Here is a 17,142-nt window from a genome sequence, read left to right on the forward strand (position 1 = left end):
TGGAGTTCTAGCGAAATAGCTATGAGTTTGGTCGGCTAGAACAATGGAATTGGCCAAAAGTAGGGCTCATCGTGGACAAAATTGCCAAAACGTATATTGAGACCAATAACTTCGCAAGAGCATAATTCCATAATTTTTCCATCAGATTTCATATTTTTGGTGACAATACCATCGGGAAAAGATTCTCTATCATTTCATAAGAAAACAAAATTTTTTTTTTTAAATTCTTTGACAATGAGAGCAAATTTGTGAGTAGGGGTCTCAACAGTGAAAGAGTTAAGCATGAAAATTAGTATCTTATTTTCAGTTAATGTATTATAAGATTGTATACAGTATTTTGAATAAATGAGGTACTTACCTAAGTCTGGCCACTAATATCCTACAAACACTGGAAAGGCATCGAAGAACTGAAACAGTGTTGGCCACGTGTGAAGTAAGAATGGTAGACATGTAGAGGCTAAGTACTTTCATAATGCCATTCCAATCCTCCAGTATGTAGGTTTGGCATTCATGTTCATTTGCATTCTTCAAAATCTGCAGGGAAAAAATTACAAAAATAAATATGAGTCTGTTGCAAAATACATCTAAAAATATAGTTACCATACAAAAGTGTTGAAAATCTGAAGGTGACTAGATGAGGTGTTCTTGAGCTATGAGTGAAATAAAATAAAAAAAATGTTGGAGGAAGCAATGAAAAAAAATCAGGCAACCTCTTAAAGGTACCCTTACAGGGATACCTAATAATCCAAGCTAAGCCTTACCTCCAACTAATGAATGAATGTGATATCTGACACTCTTAATACTATTGGAGACAGCATACCTACTGTTCTGTCAGATGTGAAGGCCAACAGAAAAACTGTCTTTTGTGTAACATATAGATTCTGTTTCTTAAATAAGGTAAATTTGGGGGTGGAATAAATACTTCAGGAACATTTCTAATTGCCACACCAGAATCCTTTCAGTGGCTGAGTAAATCTTAAAATATCACACCTACAGTGTGATATTTTAAGTCCCTGCTTTACCTGTAGGGTGGGTCCTGCCTTATCTGCATGGTGCATCATATCTTACCTGTATGGTGCATCCTGCTTTACCTGGTTAGGCCCACCACTTGGAGTGTACCACTGTATTGTCAAAAAACTCTATATTGCAGACAAAGAGATATGGTACCTAACTGAGAGAGACTGTAAGAATGACTGGTGTTGTGGTGTTAGACTTGACAATGGCACAAGGAATGAGCATTCCCAAAAGAAAACAGAAAAGGGGCTAACTTTGCTAAAAAGTGATAGAGAGGTACTAAACTGGTGGTTTATAAGGTAAAGCACATAGGTGAGATTCATAGTGGTTCATCAAAAATTCTACACAGAAAATTGATCATGATACTCAGAATTTGTAAACATACCAATTACTGTACTGAACTTGATGAATATACTAGTATAGTACTATGCAGTAATGTTAACTTAATCAACTTCAAATGTTAGTTATGGTGCAACAAGAGAGGATCACCTTTATCACACAGGAGAGATGGAGACAACACTCATCAGCTGATACACACACAGTATTTTCTGCCAGTCCCCAGATGACAGGCAAAACACAGGAGATCAGCAACCGTCCTCTGGTTAGAATAGCAAGCGTTTCCAAAATCTGGCTCTTGCTGACATGTGAATTAGTTGAATAACCTGCAGGCAACATTATAAGAAGATATTGCAAATCGGACAAGTAAACAAAAAAAAGCATGAGTAGAATAAAAAAATGCAGTACTGTACTTGCTTTAAATGATAGTGAGAAAGTGGTTGGCTGCTTATGTACACAACCAGTGGCTGTGTGCCTAAACACACAAAACAAACGTGGTTACTTGTTGTTTAAAGATAGTTACTTTACAAATTTTTACAACTGCTGAAACTGGTTTGCTCATTATGTATCGGTAATATGCAAATTATAATTTATAATAGTTACTAGTCACCCTAAAGTAATCTGGAAAAAGTAATCTTGATTGCTACATACCCTAGTTTGGGCTCTTGACCCGCTCATAATTGATAGCTAAATTATTCCCGTCTTTCCCCCAATAATAATGGTGGCCACCTACCGAGGTAAAATACTGGAATCTCACAGACAGGTCTGGTGTAGAGACTGTGTTTGGGTAGCAGAAAGAAGGAAAACAAATTCACTATTACTAGTTTCCAAGCTATTTTTCCAGAAGAGGACAGGCATCAAACATTCAAGGATTCATCCAAATGCCACCCCCCACACATCCTTTAGAGTGCAAGCAACGTACATCCTACCTCCAGAACAAGTCTGACTACCTGGTTTTCCTGAATAGTATTTTTTTTAACATGCCAGCCATCTCCCACTGAAGCAGGGTGACCCAATAAAGAAAGAAACACTTTCACCATCATTCAACATTTTCACCATCATTCACACATAATCACTGTCTTTGCAGAAGAGCCCAGATATGACAATTTAGATGTCACTCCAAACAGCCAATATCCCAAACCCATCCTTTAAAGTGCAGGCATTATACTTCCCACCTCTAGGACTCAAGTCTGGCTAACCGGTTTCCCTGAATCCCTTCACAAAATATTACCCTGCTCATACTCCAACAGGTCGTCAGGTCCCAAAAACCATTCGTCTCCATTCACACCAATCTAATATGCTCACACATGCTTACTGCATGTCCAGGCCCCTTACACACAAAACCTGTTTTACCCCTTCCCTCCATTCTTTCCTAGGATGACCCCTACCCCTACTCCCTTCCACTACAGGTTCATATGCTCTCTAAGTTGTTCTATTTTGCTCCATCCTCTCTAAATGACCAAGCCACCTCAACAACCCTTCTTCAGCCCTCTGAATAATACTTTTTGTAACTCCACACCTAATTTCCACACTACAAATTTTCTGCCTAATATTTACAGCACACATGGCCCTTAGACACGACATCTCCACTGCCTCCAGCTTCCTCCTCGCTGCAACATTTACAACCCATGCTTCACACTCATATAAGAGTGTTGGTACCACTATACTCTCATACATTCTCTTCTTTCCCTCTATGGATAACCTTTCTGTCTCCACAGATACCTCGATGCACAACTCACCTTTTTCTTTCACCAATTCTATGAATATAATATCTCCTATTAATATGCATATGCAATATTAAAAATACTGAAGGAGAGGTGTTAATGTTGCAGTTTTATAACTGTAGTGTAAGCACGCCTCTGGCAAGACAGTGATGGAGTGATTGATGATGAAAGTTTTTCTCTATTTTGGGCCACCCTGCCTTGGTGGGAAGTGGCCGATGTGTTAATGAAAAAATAAAAAAAATATTAAAAATTAAATACGTACAGTATATACCAATGTTGAAATAAGCCCAAAGCTTGCTACTTATAAATGATAATCAGTTTCCTGAGACCCTGGGCAAACTTAGATGAATTCATTCTTGGTACATTGTCTACTAGAGTCAAATGTGACTAACATTCTTACCTTCTTCCAATTCCACTAGAAGCTTCGGCAAAATATGATCACTGATGGTCAAAGGCTGGATGTTCCAAAGAGCAACAAAAGTCTGCATTATACTATCTCTGGAAGTAAAAGTTTTTAAAAATATTAGGAAAAGATAAAAACTATAGAAAAATAAACAAAATACATAAAATAATCCATATACACAAGGTAGAATGAAAGGGGTTAAAGCAGCTGGAACTGATGGGATCATGACAGAAATGTTAAAAGCAGGGGATGATAGTGTTGGAGTGGTTGGTATTTTTGTTTAATAAATGTATGAAAGAAGGGAAGGTACCTAGGGACTGGTAAAGAACATGTGTAGTTCCTTTATATAAAGGGAAGGGGGACAAAAGAGATCGTAAAAATTATAGGGGATAAGTTTACTGAGTAGGCTATACAGAAAAAGGGGTTACTAGCCCTCTGTTCCCAGCATTTTAGTTGACTTTTACAACACGCATGGCTCATGGAGGAAAGATTCTTATTCCACTTCCCCATGGATATAAAAGGAAAAGTAATAAGAACAAGAACTATTAAGATAAAGTCAAAGAAAACTCAGATGAGTGTGTATACATAAATGTGTACTTGTATATGTAGTGTGACCTAAGTGTAAGTAGAAGTAGCAAGATGTACCTGAATTCTTGCATGTTTATGAGACAGAAAAAAAAACACAAGCAATCCTACCATCATGTAAAACAATTACAGGCTTTCGTTTCACACTCACTTGGCAGGACGGTAGTACCTCCCAGGGTGGTTGCTGTCTACCAACCTAGTGAGGCTCAGGTTAGGGTGTGTAGAAGAGAGGGGGATTACTTCCCAGTAAAAGAAGGTCTTAGACAGGGGTGTGTAATGTCACCATGGTTGTTTAATATACAGTGGACCCCCTGGTTCGTGATATTAATCCGTTCCTGAGAGCTCATCGTAAACCAAAATTATCGGAAAGCGAATCAATTTTCCCCATAAGAAATAATGGAAATCAAATTAATTCGTGCAAGACACCCAAAGGTATGAAAAAAAAAATTTTACCACATGAAATATTAAGTTTAATGCAATAGAATAATTACAATAACAACAGTAACAATAGAATAATAACAGTAGAATAATTGACACTTACCTTTAATGAAGATCTGGTGATGATTGATGGGATGGGAGGAGGGGAGAGTGTTGAATCTATTGTTTAGAAGGGGAATCCCCCTCCATTAGGACTTGAGGTAGCAATTCCTTTTCCGGGGTTACTTCCCTTCTTTTAATGCCACTAGGACCAGCTTGAGAGTCACTGGACTTCTGTCGCACAACATATCTGTCCATAGAGGCCTGTACCTCTCGTTCCTTTGTGACTTTCCTAAAGTGGTTCACAACATTGTCAGTGTAATAGTCACCAGCACGGCTTGCAATAGCTGTGTTTGGGTGATTTTCATCCATAAAGGTTTGCAGTTCAACCCACTGTGCACACATTTCCTTAATTTTTGAAGTAGGCACAATGGATTCCACAACTGGCATAGGCTTCTCAGGGTTAGCCCCAAACCCTTCAAAATCTTTCTTAATTTCCATACTAATTCTCACCCTTTTTACCACAGGGTTGGCACTAGAAGCTTTCTTGGGGCCCATGGTGACTTATTTTGCAGAAACGAGCACCAAAAACAGTGATAATATGGATAATATGGAATGTACCGAATGTATCCTTAGATGCACACACACTGGCTGGCTTGTAAACACTGGCACACACAGGGCAGTTCAGGCCACATGTGGACATGTCTCGTACAAATCGTATCGCATACTGGGTTTTGTAACAGGAACCGAGGCAAATTTTTTGCGAAATACATCGGATACCGGATTTATCGGATGCCGATAGCACCGCGAACCGGGGGTCCACTGTAATTATAGATGGGGTTTTAAAAGAAATAAATGCTAGGGTGTTGGGGAGAGGGGTGGGATTAAATTATGGGGAATCGAATACAAAATGGGAGTTGACACAGTTACTTTTTCCTGATGATACTGTGCTTATGGGAGATTCTAAAGAAAAGTTGCAAAGGTTAGTGGATGAGTTTGGGAGGGTGTGTAACGGTAGAAATTTGAAAGTGAACATAGATAAGAAAAAGGTGATGAGGGTATCAAATGATTTAAATAAAGAAAAATTGAATATCACATTGGAGAGAGAGAGAGAGTATGGAAGAAGTGAATTTTTTTTTTTTCAACAAGTCGGCAGTCTCCCACTGAGGCAGGGTGACCCAAAAAGAAAGAAAATCCCCAAAAAGAAAATACTTTCATCATTCAACACTTTCACCTCACTCACACATAATCACTGTTTTTGCAGAGGTGCTCAGAACACAACAGTTTAGAAGCATATATGTATAAACATACACAACATATCCCTCCAAACTGCTAATATCCCAAAACCCCTCCTTTAGAGTGCAGGCATTGTACTTCCCATTTCCAGGACTCAAGTCCGGCTATATAAAAATAACTGGTTTCCCTGAATCCCTTCACTAAATATTACCCTGCTCACACTCCAACAGATCGTCAGGTCCCAAATACCATTCGTCTCCATTCACTCCTATCTAACATGCTCATGCACGCCTGCTGGAAGTCCAAGCCCCTCGCCCACAAAACCTCCCTTACCCCTTCCTTCCAACCTTTTCGAGGACGACCCCTACCCCGCCTTCCTTCTCCTACAGATTTAAATGCTCTCCATGTCATTCTACTTTGATCCATTCTCTCTAAATGACCAAACCACCTCAACAACCCCTCTTCAGCCCTCTGACTAATACTTTTATTAACTCCACACCTTCTCCTAATTTCCACACTCCGAATTTTCTGCATAATATTTACACCACACATTGCCCTTAGACAGGACATCTCCACTGCCTCCAACCGCCTCCTTGTTGCTTCATTCACAACTCAAGCTTCACACCCATATAAGAGTGTTGGTACTACTATATTTTCATACATTCCCTTCTTTGCCTCCATATATAACGTTTTTTGACTCCACATATACCTCAATGCACCACTCATCATTTTTCCTTCATCAATTCTATGATTAACCTCATCCTTCATAAATCCATCCGCCGACACGTCAACTCCCAAGTATTTGAAAACATTCACTTCTTCCATACTCCTCCTCCCCAATTTGATATCCAATTTTTCTTTATCTAAATCATTTGACACCCTCATCACTTTACTCTTTTCTATGTTCACTTTCAACTTTCTACCTTTACACACATTCCCAAACTCATCCACTAACCTTTGCAATTTTTCTTTAGAATCTCCCATAAGCACAGTATCATCAGTAAAAAGTAACTGTGTCAATTCCCATTTTGTATTTGATTTCCCATAATTTAATCCCACCCCTCTCCCCAACACCCTAGCATTTACTTCTTTTACGACCCCATCTATAAATATATTAAACAACCATGGTGACATTACACATCCCTGTCTAAGACCTACTTTTACCGGGAAGTAGTCTCCCTCTCTTCTACACACCCTAACCTGAGCCTCACTATCCTCATAAAAACTCTTTACAGCATTTAGTAACTTACCACCTATTCCATATACTTGCAACATCTGCCACATTGCTCCTCTATCCACTCTATCATATGCCTTTTCTAAATCCATAATTACAATAAAAACTTCCCTACCTTTATCTAAATACTGTTCACATATATGCTTCAATGTAAACACTTGATCTACACATCCCCTACCCACTCTGAAACCTCCTTGCTCATCCGCAATCCTACATTCTGCCTTACCTCTAATTCTTTCAATAATAACCCTACCGTACACTTTTCCTGTTATACTCAATAAACTTATTCCTCTATAATTTTTACAATCTCTTTTGTCCCCCTTCCCTTTATATAAAGGGACTATACATGCTCTCCACCAATCCCTAGGTACCTTCCCCTCTTTCATACATTTATTAAACAAAAGTACCAACCACTTCAACACTATATCCCCCCCTGCTTTTAACATTTCTGTCATGATCCCATCAGTTCCAGCTGCTTTACCCCCTTTCATTCTCCATAATGCCTCACATACCTCCCCCACACTTACATTCTGCTCTTCTTCACTCCTAAAAGATGGTATACCTCCCTGGCCAGTGCATGAAATTACCGCCTCCCTTTCTTCCTCAACATTTAAAAGTTCCTCAAAATATTCTCGCCATCTACCTAATAATATTCTCGCCATCTACCTAATAATATTCTCGCCATCTACCTAATACCTCCCTCTCCACATCTACTAACTCCCCTACTCTGTTTTTAACTGGCAAATCCATACGTTCCCTAGGCTTTCTTAACTTGTTTAACTCACTCCAAAATTTTTTCTTATTTTCATTAAAATTTCTTGACAGTGCCTCTCCTATTCTATCATCTGCTCTCCTTTTGCACTCTCTCACCACTCTCTTCACCTTTCTTTTACTCTCCATATACTCTGCTCTTCTTATAACACTTCTGCTTTGTAAAAACTTCTCATAAGCTAACTTTTTCTCTTTTATCACACCCTTTAATTCATCATTCCACCAATCACTCCTCTTTCCTCCTGCCCCCACCCTCCTATAACCACAAACTTCTGCCACACATTCTAATACTGCATTTTTAAAACTATTCCAACCCTCTTCACCCCCCCCCCCCCACTACTCATCTTTGCACTAGCCCACCTTTCTGCCAATAGTCGCTTATATCTCAACCGAACTTCCTCCTCCCTTAGTTTATACACTTTCACTTCCCTCCTACTTGTTGTTGCCACCTTCCTTTTGTCCCATCTACCTCTTACTCTAACTGTAGCTATAACTAAATAATGATCCAATATATCAGTTGCCCCTCTATAAACATGTACATCCTGGAGCCTACCCATTAACCTTTTATCCACCAATACATAATCTAACAAACTACTTTCATTACATGCTACATCATACCTTGTATATTTATTTATCCTCTTTTTCATAAAATATGTATTACTTATTACCAAATCTCTTTCTACACATAGCTCAATTAAAGGCTCCCCATTTACATTTATCCCTGGCACCCCAAATTTACCTACTACTCCCTCCACAACATTTTTACCCACTTATTACTCACTTATTTATCCATACCTCACCTATGCTATTTGTGCTTGGGGATCAACTGCAGCAACACACCTAAAGCCAATAATAACCCAACAAAAAGCTGCAGTAAGAATAATCACTAAATCCCATCCCTGGCAACACCCCCCCCCACTCTTCATAGATCTAAACTTACTCCCTGTTCAGTACATCCACACTTACTACTGTGCAATCTACATCTACAGGACCTTAAACTCCAATATCAACCTTGACCTAAAACGCTTTCTTGATAGTTGTGACAGAACCCACAGGTATAACACCAGACACAAACATCTCTACGACATTCCCCGTGTCCGACTAAACCTTTACAAAAATTCAATTTATGTCAAAGGCCCTAAAATCTGGAACACCCTACCTGAGAACTCTAGAACTGCAGACACATTCATCACCTTCAAAACTACCATTAGAAAACATCTTATCTCCCTGATACACCCCGTCAACTAACTACACGAATACCATCTGGTGGTTCACACTTACACTCACTCACCCATTTGACCATAAACAGAAATATTAATCTCAATCTTAAAATAATGAATCCTGTGGTACTCCAATACTGAAACTATGTACTGTGCCAAAACAAAAGCATTCACATTGCTAAACTCACAAACTAGTATTTAGTCACTTAGCCATAATATCAACTTACCTCATAATTTGTAATATTTTAAAATTAAGAATTAAACTAAGTCTGCCCGAAATGCCTAGCCATGCTAGGTGTTCAAGTGGTACACTCTGTAATCATTATTTTACTACATGTAAACCACACAGTAACCAAATTCTGTAAACTCAGCATTATAATCCTTATAGAGAATAAACTTTGAATTTGAATTTGAATTTGAATTTAGCATTGAAATCCCCAACCACAAGTACTCTCACACTTGGTTCAAAACTCCCCACGCATTCACTCAACATTTCCCAAAATCTCTCTCTCTCCTCTACACTTCTCTCTTCTCCAGGTGCATATACACTTACTATAACCCAGTTTTCACATCCAACCTTTATTTTACTCCACATAATCCTTGAATTAATACATTTATAGTCCCTCTTTTCCTGCCATATCTTATCCTTCAACATTATTGCTACTCCTTCTTTAGCTCTAACTCTATTTGAAACACATTTATTCCTCTCCACTGAAACTCTCCCACCCCCTTCAGCTTTGTTTCACTTAAAGCCAGGACATCCAGCTTCTTCTCATTCATAACATCCACAATCATCTCTTTCTTATCATTTGCACAACATCCACACACATTCAGACTTCCCACTTTGACAATTTTCTTCTTATTCTTTTTAGTAATCTTTACAGGAAAAGGGGTTACTAGCCCATTGTTCCCGGCATTTTAGTTGACTTTTACAACACGCATGGCTTTCGGAGGAAAGATTCTTATTCCACTTCCCCATGGATATAAAATGAAAAGTAATAAGACCAAGAACTATTAAGATAAAATCAAAGAAAACTCAGATGAGTGTGTATAAATAAACGTGTACATGTATGTGTAGTGTGACCTAAGTGTAAGTAGAAGTAGCAAGACATACCTGTAATCTTGCATATTTATGAGACAGACAAAAAAAAAACACCAGCAATCCTACCATCATGTAAAACAATTACAGGCTTTTGTTTTACATTCACTTGGCAGAACGGTAGTACCTCGGAGCCTGGGTGGGCATTGACGTGTTAGCAGATGGGTTTATGAAGGATGTGTTTAACCATAGAATTGATTAAGGAGAAAAGGTGAGTGGTGCGTTGAGGTATATGTGGAGACAAAAAACGTTATCTATGGAGGCAAAGAAGGGAATGTATGAAAGTATAGTGATACCAACTCTCTTACATGGGTGTGAAGATTGGGTTGCAAATGCTGCAGCGAGTAGGTGGTTGGAGGCAGGGGAGATGTCCTGTTTAAGGGCAATGTGTAGTGTAAATATTATGTAGAAAATTCGGAGTGTGGAAATTAGGAGGAGGTGTGGAGCTAATAAAAGTATTAGTCAAAGGGCTGAAGAGGGATTGTTGAGGTGTTTGGTCATTTAAAGAGAATGGATCAAAGTAGAATGACACGGAGAGTGTATAAATCTGTAGGGGAAGGAAGGCGGGGTAGGGGTCGTCCTCAAAAAGGTTGGAGGCAGGGGGTAAAGGAGGTTTTGTAGGTGAGGGGTTTGGACTTCTAGCAAGTGTGCGTGAGCGTGTTAGATAGGAGTGAATGAAGATGAATGGTTTTTGAGACGTGACGAACTGTTGGAGTGTGAGCAGGGTAAGTATGGGAAGTACAATGCCTGCACTTTAAAGGAAGGGTTTGGGATATTGGCAGTTTGGAGGGATATGTTATATATCTTCATATATGCTTCTAAACTGTTGTATCTGAGCACCTCTGCAAAATCAGTGATTATGTATGAGTGAGGTGAAAGTGTTGAATGATGACAAAAATATTTTCTTTTTGGGGATTTTCTTTCTTTTCGGGTCACCCTGCCTTGGTGGGAGACAGCCGATTTGTTGAAAAAAAAAAAAGTTTACTGAGTATACCAGGAAAAATGTACAGTAGGGTTATTATTGAAGGAATTAGAGGTAAGCCAGAGTGTATGATTGCAGATGAGCAAGGAGGCTTTAGAGTGGGTAGGGGATGTGTAGATCAAGTGTTTACATTGAAGCATATATGTGAACAGTATTTAGATAAAAGTAGGGAAGTTTTCATTGCATTTATGGATTTACAAAAGGCATATGATAGAGTGGATAGGGGAGCAATGTGGCAGCTGTTGCAAGTACAGTGGACCCTCAGTTAACGATGCCATCAGATAGTGATAAAATCGGATAGCAATACATTTTTGTGTCAAAATATTGGCTCTGCTAACGATATATATACGTCTTATGAGCCAGTGTTTCGGACGTATTAATACGCATAAATTCTAGCGGCTTCAAATCAAGCAGGAGAAAACTGGTAGGCCCACATGTGAGAGAATGTGTCTGTGTGGTCAGTGTGCACCACATAAAAAAAATCCTGCAGCATGCAGTGCACAATGAGAAGAAAAAAAAACTGACCATTTTTTTGGATTAAAACGCTGACTTTGAGGTGTATTTTTGTATAGTATTTATCGTTGTATTCTCGTTTTCATGGTCTCACGTGATAAAATGGGAAACATATTACAGAAATAGAGATGATTTTCATTAGTTTAACGATGAAAACGACCTAGAAATTGAGCTCAAAATAGCGGAATGTTCGACTTTTACCAATGTTCAAGAGTAAGCAAATCACATCACACTTCCAATACATGTCAAATGGGGAGTCTAATATTCTTTCACTAGTGCACTGATATTATTTATACCATTTTTACAATAATGCAGTAGTCTGCATAACAGTAAATTTTGTATTTTTTGTATGAATAAAAAAATCAAAATAGAAAGCAATATTAATATAAGAGGGGCCTAGATACGTGACTAATGAACAGAGGATATGTTATTTTAGTGCCAAGAATGTCTACATTGTTTATTCTGGCCCTATTTTGAAATTGGCATCTTTTTAAATTTGCATGAAATTGGCCAAATTGCCAATTTCTGACCACTTTATTGGGTAGTTCAAATCGGTAAATGGGAGGTTTCTTGTACTCATTTGATAGAAAAAATGGAGTTCTAAAGAAACTGCTATGAGTTTGGTCAACTGGAACAATGGAATTGCTCAAAAGCAGGGCTCAAAGTCGGCGAAATCGCCGATGCGTATATGTCGCCAAGACTGCTAATTTTGCGGGAGCATAATTCCGTGAGTTTTCGACCAAATTTCGTACTTTTGGTGTCATTACCATCGGGAAAAGATTCTCTATCATTTCATAAGAAATTTTTTTTTTTTTTTCAAAAATTTTGCAACAGAATGACAGTTTCAGAAAGGGGCTTGTGACAGTGAAAGAGTTAAGGGCATTCATCCAGAACGTGTCCGCGTGGCCTGAGCTGCCTAGGCAGCCCGGCCACTCCAGTGTGGCCAGTGTGCCATTGTTTACAAGCCAGTGCAGACAATTCCACATGGACATGCGATACAATTTGTATTATTCCAAACTTTTTAGTGCTTGTATCTACTAAATAAGCCACCATGGGCCCAAAGAAAGCTTCTAGTGCCAACCCTGTGGTAAAAAGGGTGAGAAATACTACTGAATTGAAAAAAGAGATAATAGCAAAGTACGAAAGTGGAGTGCATGCTTCCGAGCTGGCCAGGTTGTATAACAAACCCCAGTCAACCATCGCTACTATCTTGGCCAACAAAAAGGCAATCAAGGAAGCTGTTGTGAAAGATGCATATGTGCTTACAAAACAGAAATTGCAAATACTCGAAGATGTGGAGAGACTGTTGTTTGTGTGAATCAACAAGAAACAATTATCAAGAGACAATGTTTCACAGTCAATTATATGTGAATAGGCAAGGCAGTAGCATGCAGATCTCATTAATAAAATGCCTCCAACTAGTGTTGATAATGATGAATTTAAGGCCAGCAAAGGCCGGTTAGATTTAAGTGGCTGAAAAATATGTGCAAGACTTTAAGGGGTACATAGAGGCTGAAAAATTAAAACCCCAACAAGTGTTCAATTGCGACAAAACAGGCCTTTTTTGGAAGAAAATGCCAAACAGGACCTACATTACTCAAGTGTTTGGCCCCAGTGTGAAAAAATACCTCCAGGAAAATAAATTGAAACTCAAGTCCTTCCTGGTATTAGACAATGCTCCTATTCATCTTCCAGACTTGCAAGAGTGAATTGTGGGGGAGTTTAGTTTCATCAAAGTGAAATTTTTGCCTCCTAACACCACTCTTCTCCTCCAGCCCATGGACCAGCAGGTCATTTCAAATTTCAAAAAACTGTATACCAAAGCAATGTTTCAAAAGTGCTTTGAAGTGACCTCAGACACTGAACTGACCCTAAGAAAGTTCTGTAAAGATCACTTCAGTATCCTCAGTTGCATAAACCTTATAGGTAAAGCTTGGGAGGGAGTGACTTGCAAGACTTTGAACTCTGCTTGGAGAAAATTGTGGCCATAATGTGTACAAGAGAGGGATTTTGAAGGGTTTGGGGCTAACCCTGAGGAGCCTATACCAGTTGTGGAATCTCCTGTGTCATTGGGGAAGTCCATGGGGTTGGAGGTTAGTGGCGAGGATGTGGAAGAGTTGGTGGAGGACGATGATGAAGAGCTAACCAATGATGAGCTGCAAGAGCTTCATCTGCAACAGCAACAGACCACAGCTGAGGAAATTGCTTCAGAGGGGGAAGAGAGATGGAGGAAGTTGCATTCTTCAACGATTAAGGACATTTGTGAAATTAAGACACATGTGCAACATCTGGGTATCTTTATTGTAGACGTTTCGCCATCCAGTGGCTTTATCAATACAAATTCTAGGACATAACTTGAAGACAGTAGAACTATGTACAGAAGATGAGGTAATCAGTCCCTCAACCTAGGAGTAGGTGCGAAGAGCACCATAGTCGTGGAGATTCAGAATCTCCACGACTATGGCGCTCTTCGCACCTACTCCTAGGTTGAGGGACTGATTACCTCATCTTCTGTACATAGTTCTACTGTCTTCAAGTTATGTCCTAGAATTTGTATTGATAAAGCCACTGGATGGTGAAACGTCTACAATAAAGATACCCAGATGTTGCACATGTGTCTTAATTTCATCATGTCGGTATTATATACCATTCTTACACAAGGACATTTGTACAATGTGGACAAAGGTGCAAGCCTATATGGATGAACATCACCCTGACACAGCTGCTGCAAGCTGTGCTGGTGACTTTTACAATGACAATTTTGTGTCCCATTTTAGGGAAATCATAAAGACACGCCAGAAACAGCTTTCTGAACCAATTTTTGGTGCCACAGGGGTCCAGTGACTCTCAAGCTGGTCCCAGTGGTATTAAAAAACAAAGAAGGGAGGTAACCCTAGAAAAGGACTTTCTACCTAAAGTCCTTATGGAAGGGGATTCCCCTTCCAAACAATAATACAACACTATCCTCTCCCCTGCTCCTGTCTCATCACTAAGTCTTCAATAAAGATAAGTGTCATTTTATGAAATATTAATGTATTTATTCTGCATGTCTCATTGTTTTCTGTGTAGAAAAATGTATATTTAATGTGAAAATTTTTTTTTTTTAATACTTTTGGGTGTCTGGAACGGATTAATTGAAATTCCATTATTTCTTATGGGGAAAATTAATTTGGATAACGATAAATCGGTTAAGGACAAGATCTCTGGAATGGATTAATGTCGTTAACTGCGGGTTCAATGTATATGGAATAGGTAGTAAGTTACTAAATGCTGTAAAGAGTTTTTATGAGGATAGTGAGGTTTAGCTTAGGGTGTGTAGGAGAGAGGGAGATTACTTCCCGGTAAAAGTAGGTCTTAGACAGGGATGTGTAATGTCACCATGGTTGTTTAATATATTTATAGATGGGGTTGTAAAAGAAGTAAATGCTAGGGTGTTGGGGAGAGGGGTGGGATTAAATTATGGGGAATCGAATACAAAATGGCTGACACAGTTACGTTTTGCTGATGATACTGCGCTTATGGGAGATTCTGAAGAAAAGTTGCAAAGGTTAGTGGACGAGTCTGGGAGGGTATGTAAAGGTAGAAAGTTGAAAGTGAACATAGATAAGAGTAAGGTGATGAGGGTATCAAATGATTTAGATAAAGAAAAATTGGATATCGCATTGGAGAGGAGGAGTATGGAAGAAGTGAATGTTTTCAGATATTTGGGAGTTGACTTGTTAGCGGATGGGTTTATGAAGGATGAGGTTAACCATAGAACTGATGAAAGAAAAAAGGTGAGTGGTGCGTTGAGGTATCTGTGGAGACAAAAAATGTTATCCACATAGGCAAAGAAGGGAATGTACGAAAGTATAGTGGTACCAACACTCTTATATGGGTGTGAAGCTTGGGTTGCAAATGCTGCAGCAAGGAGGCAGCTGGAGGCAGTGGAGATATCCTGTCTAAGGACAATGTGTGGTGTAAATATTATGCAGAAAATTCGGAGTGTGGAAATTAGGAGGTGTGGAATTACTAAAAGTATTAGTCAGAGGGCTGAAGAGGGGTTGTTGAGGTGGTTTGGTCATTTAGAGAGAATGGATCAAAGCAGAATGAACTGGAGAATGTATAAATCTGTAGGAGAAAGAAGGCAGGGTAGGGGGTCATCCTTGAAAAGGTTGGAGGGAGGGGGTAAAGGAGGTTTTGTGGGTGAGGGGCTTGGACTTCCAGTAAGCATATGTGAGCATGCTAGATAGGAGTAAATGGAGACGAATGGTTTTTGGGACCTGACGAGCTGTTGGAGTGTGAGCAGGGTAATATTTAGTGAAGGGACTCAGGGAAACCGATTAGTTTTATATAGCCGGACTTGAGTACTGGAAATGGGAAGCACAATGCCTGCACTTTAAAGGAGGGGTTTGGGATATTGGCAGTTTGGAGGGGTGTTATATATGCTTCTAAACTGTTGTATCTGGGCACCTCTACAGAGACAGTGATTATGTGTGAGTGAGGTGAAAGCGTTGAATTATGATGAAAGTATTTTCTTTTTGGGGATTTTCTTTATTTTTTGGTCACCCTGCCTTGCTGGGAGATGGCCATCTTGTTAAAAAAAAAAAGTGGTGATTGTACACCAGAGAGCTTCCAAATAGAAAAGATCATAATACTGTGGCTGAAACTATTTGCAACTAACCCCCATGTCCCTTAAGAGGATGTGCCTTGATGCCAGTGAAGGGGCCCTTGATCCAAGAAATTGGTGCTACCCCTCTCTTTCATGGATTAAATTTGATTGCTTCCCATTCCCCAGGCACTGTAAAACCCCTATTGATTTAGTGCTCCTCTGTGAATTTAATAATTTAATAACAATTGACTTACAAATCAGGGATGAAAGAAGATAATGCTTTGATCATCAAAATAACTGTCCAGAACAGATCAAGACAGTGTCTACCTAGTATTTTGATCTCCATTTCCTGAGTTACTGGTAGTTGTGAAAGGCTTCAAAATGTTTTCAACAGGTTTCAAAAGATTTAGCTGAGAATTGCAAAATGTGCAAACTGAAATTACTACCTAGGATATTCTAAAATAATCTAGAGCTCAGAGAAAAAAAAAAAAGAGTAAGAGGAAGTAACCAAGAAAAAATACCTAAAAATAATGAACACACCAAGCCATTAGACTCTTATTTACACTTCGTTAGCCAAGGCCTAGAGGAAAAATAAAAACTGCAAGTCTACAGCTAGTAGGCAAAATCCATGAAAAGGTATCCCATTCTTGAACTTAAAGAGAGAGATAGGTTACCAATACTTTAACCCTTTCAGGGTCCGTCCCGTAGATCTATGGCTTTACATTCAGGGTCCAAACCGTAGATCTATGTCATGAGCTCAGCTCAGCTCTGATAAACTGTGAGTGGTAAATTTGGGCCTAGATATGAGAGAATACATCTATGTGGTATGTGTGCACCACATAAAACAAATCCTGCAGCACACTGTGTATAATGAGAGAAAAAACTGAGACCATAATTTTCGGTTAAAACAGCGACTTTGCAGTGCTTTTTCGTATGTTTTTTATAGTTGTATTTGCA

The 17,142-nt window shown here is 39.1% G+C and overlaps 1 protein-coding gene across 1 annotated transcript in view; it reads right to left on the bottom strand.

Moving 5' to 3' along the window:
• Positions 1-17,142, bottom strand: part of Mms19 (MMS19 nucleotide excision repair protein) — a 95,881-nt gene that overhangs the window by 38,521 nt on the left and 40,218 nt on the right. The window contains exons 10-12 of the mRNA XM_053775171.2: positions 3,475-3,572; positions 1,504-1,676; positions 359-534 (exon numbers count right to left, since the gene is read on the bottom strand). Of these exons, the coding sequence (XP_053631146.1) occupies positions 359-534; positions 1,504-1,676; positions 3,475-3,572 (447 nt within the window). The remainder of the gene's footprint in view (positions 1-358; positions 535-1,503; positions 1,677-3,474; positions 3,573-17,142) is intronic.

The sequence above is a fragment of the Cherax quadricarinatus genome, chromosome 11 (assembly GCF_038502225.1).
Source record: "Cherax quadricarinatus isolate ZL_2023a chromosome 11, ASM3850222v1, whole genome shotgun sequence".
In the NCBI taxonomy this organism is placed as follows: Eukaryota; Metazoa; Arthropoda; class Malacostraca; order Decapoda; family Parastacidae; genus Cherax; species Cherax quadricarinatus.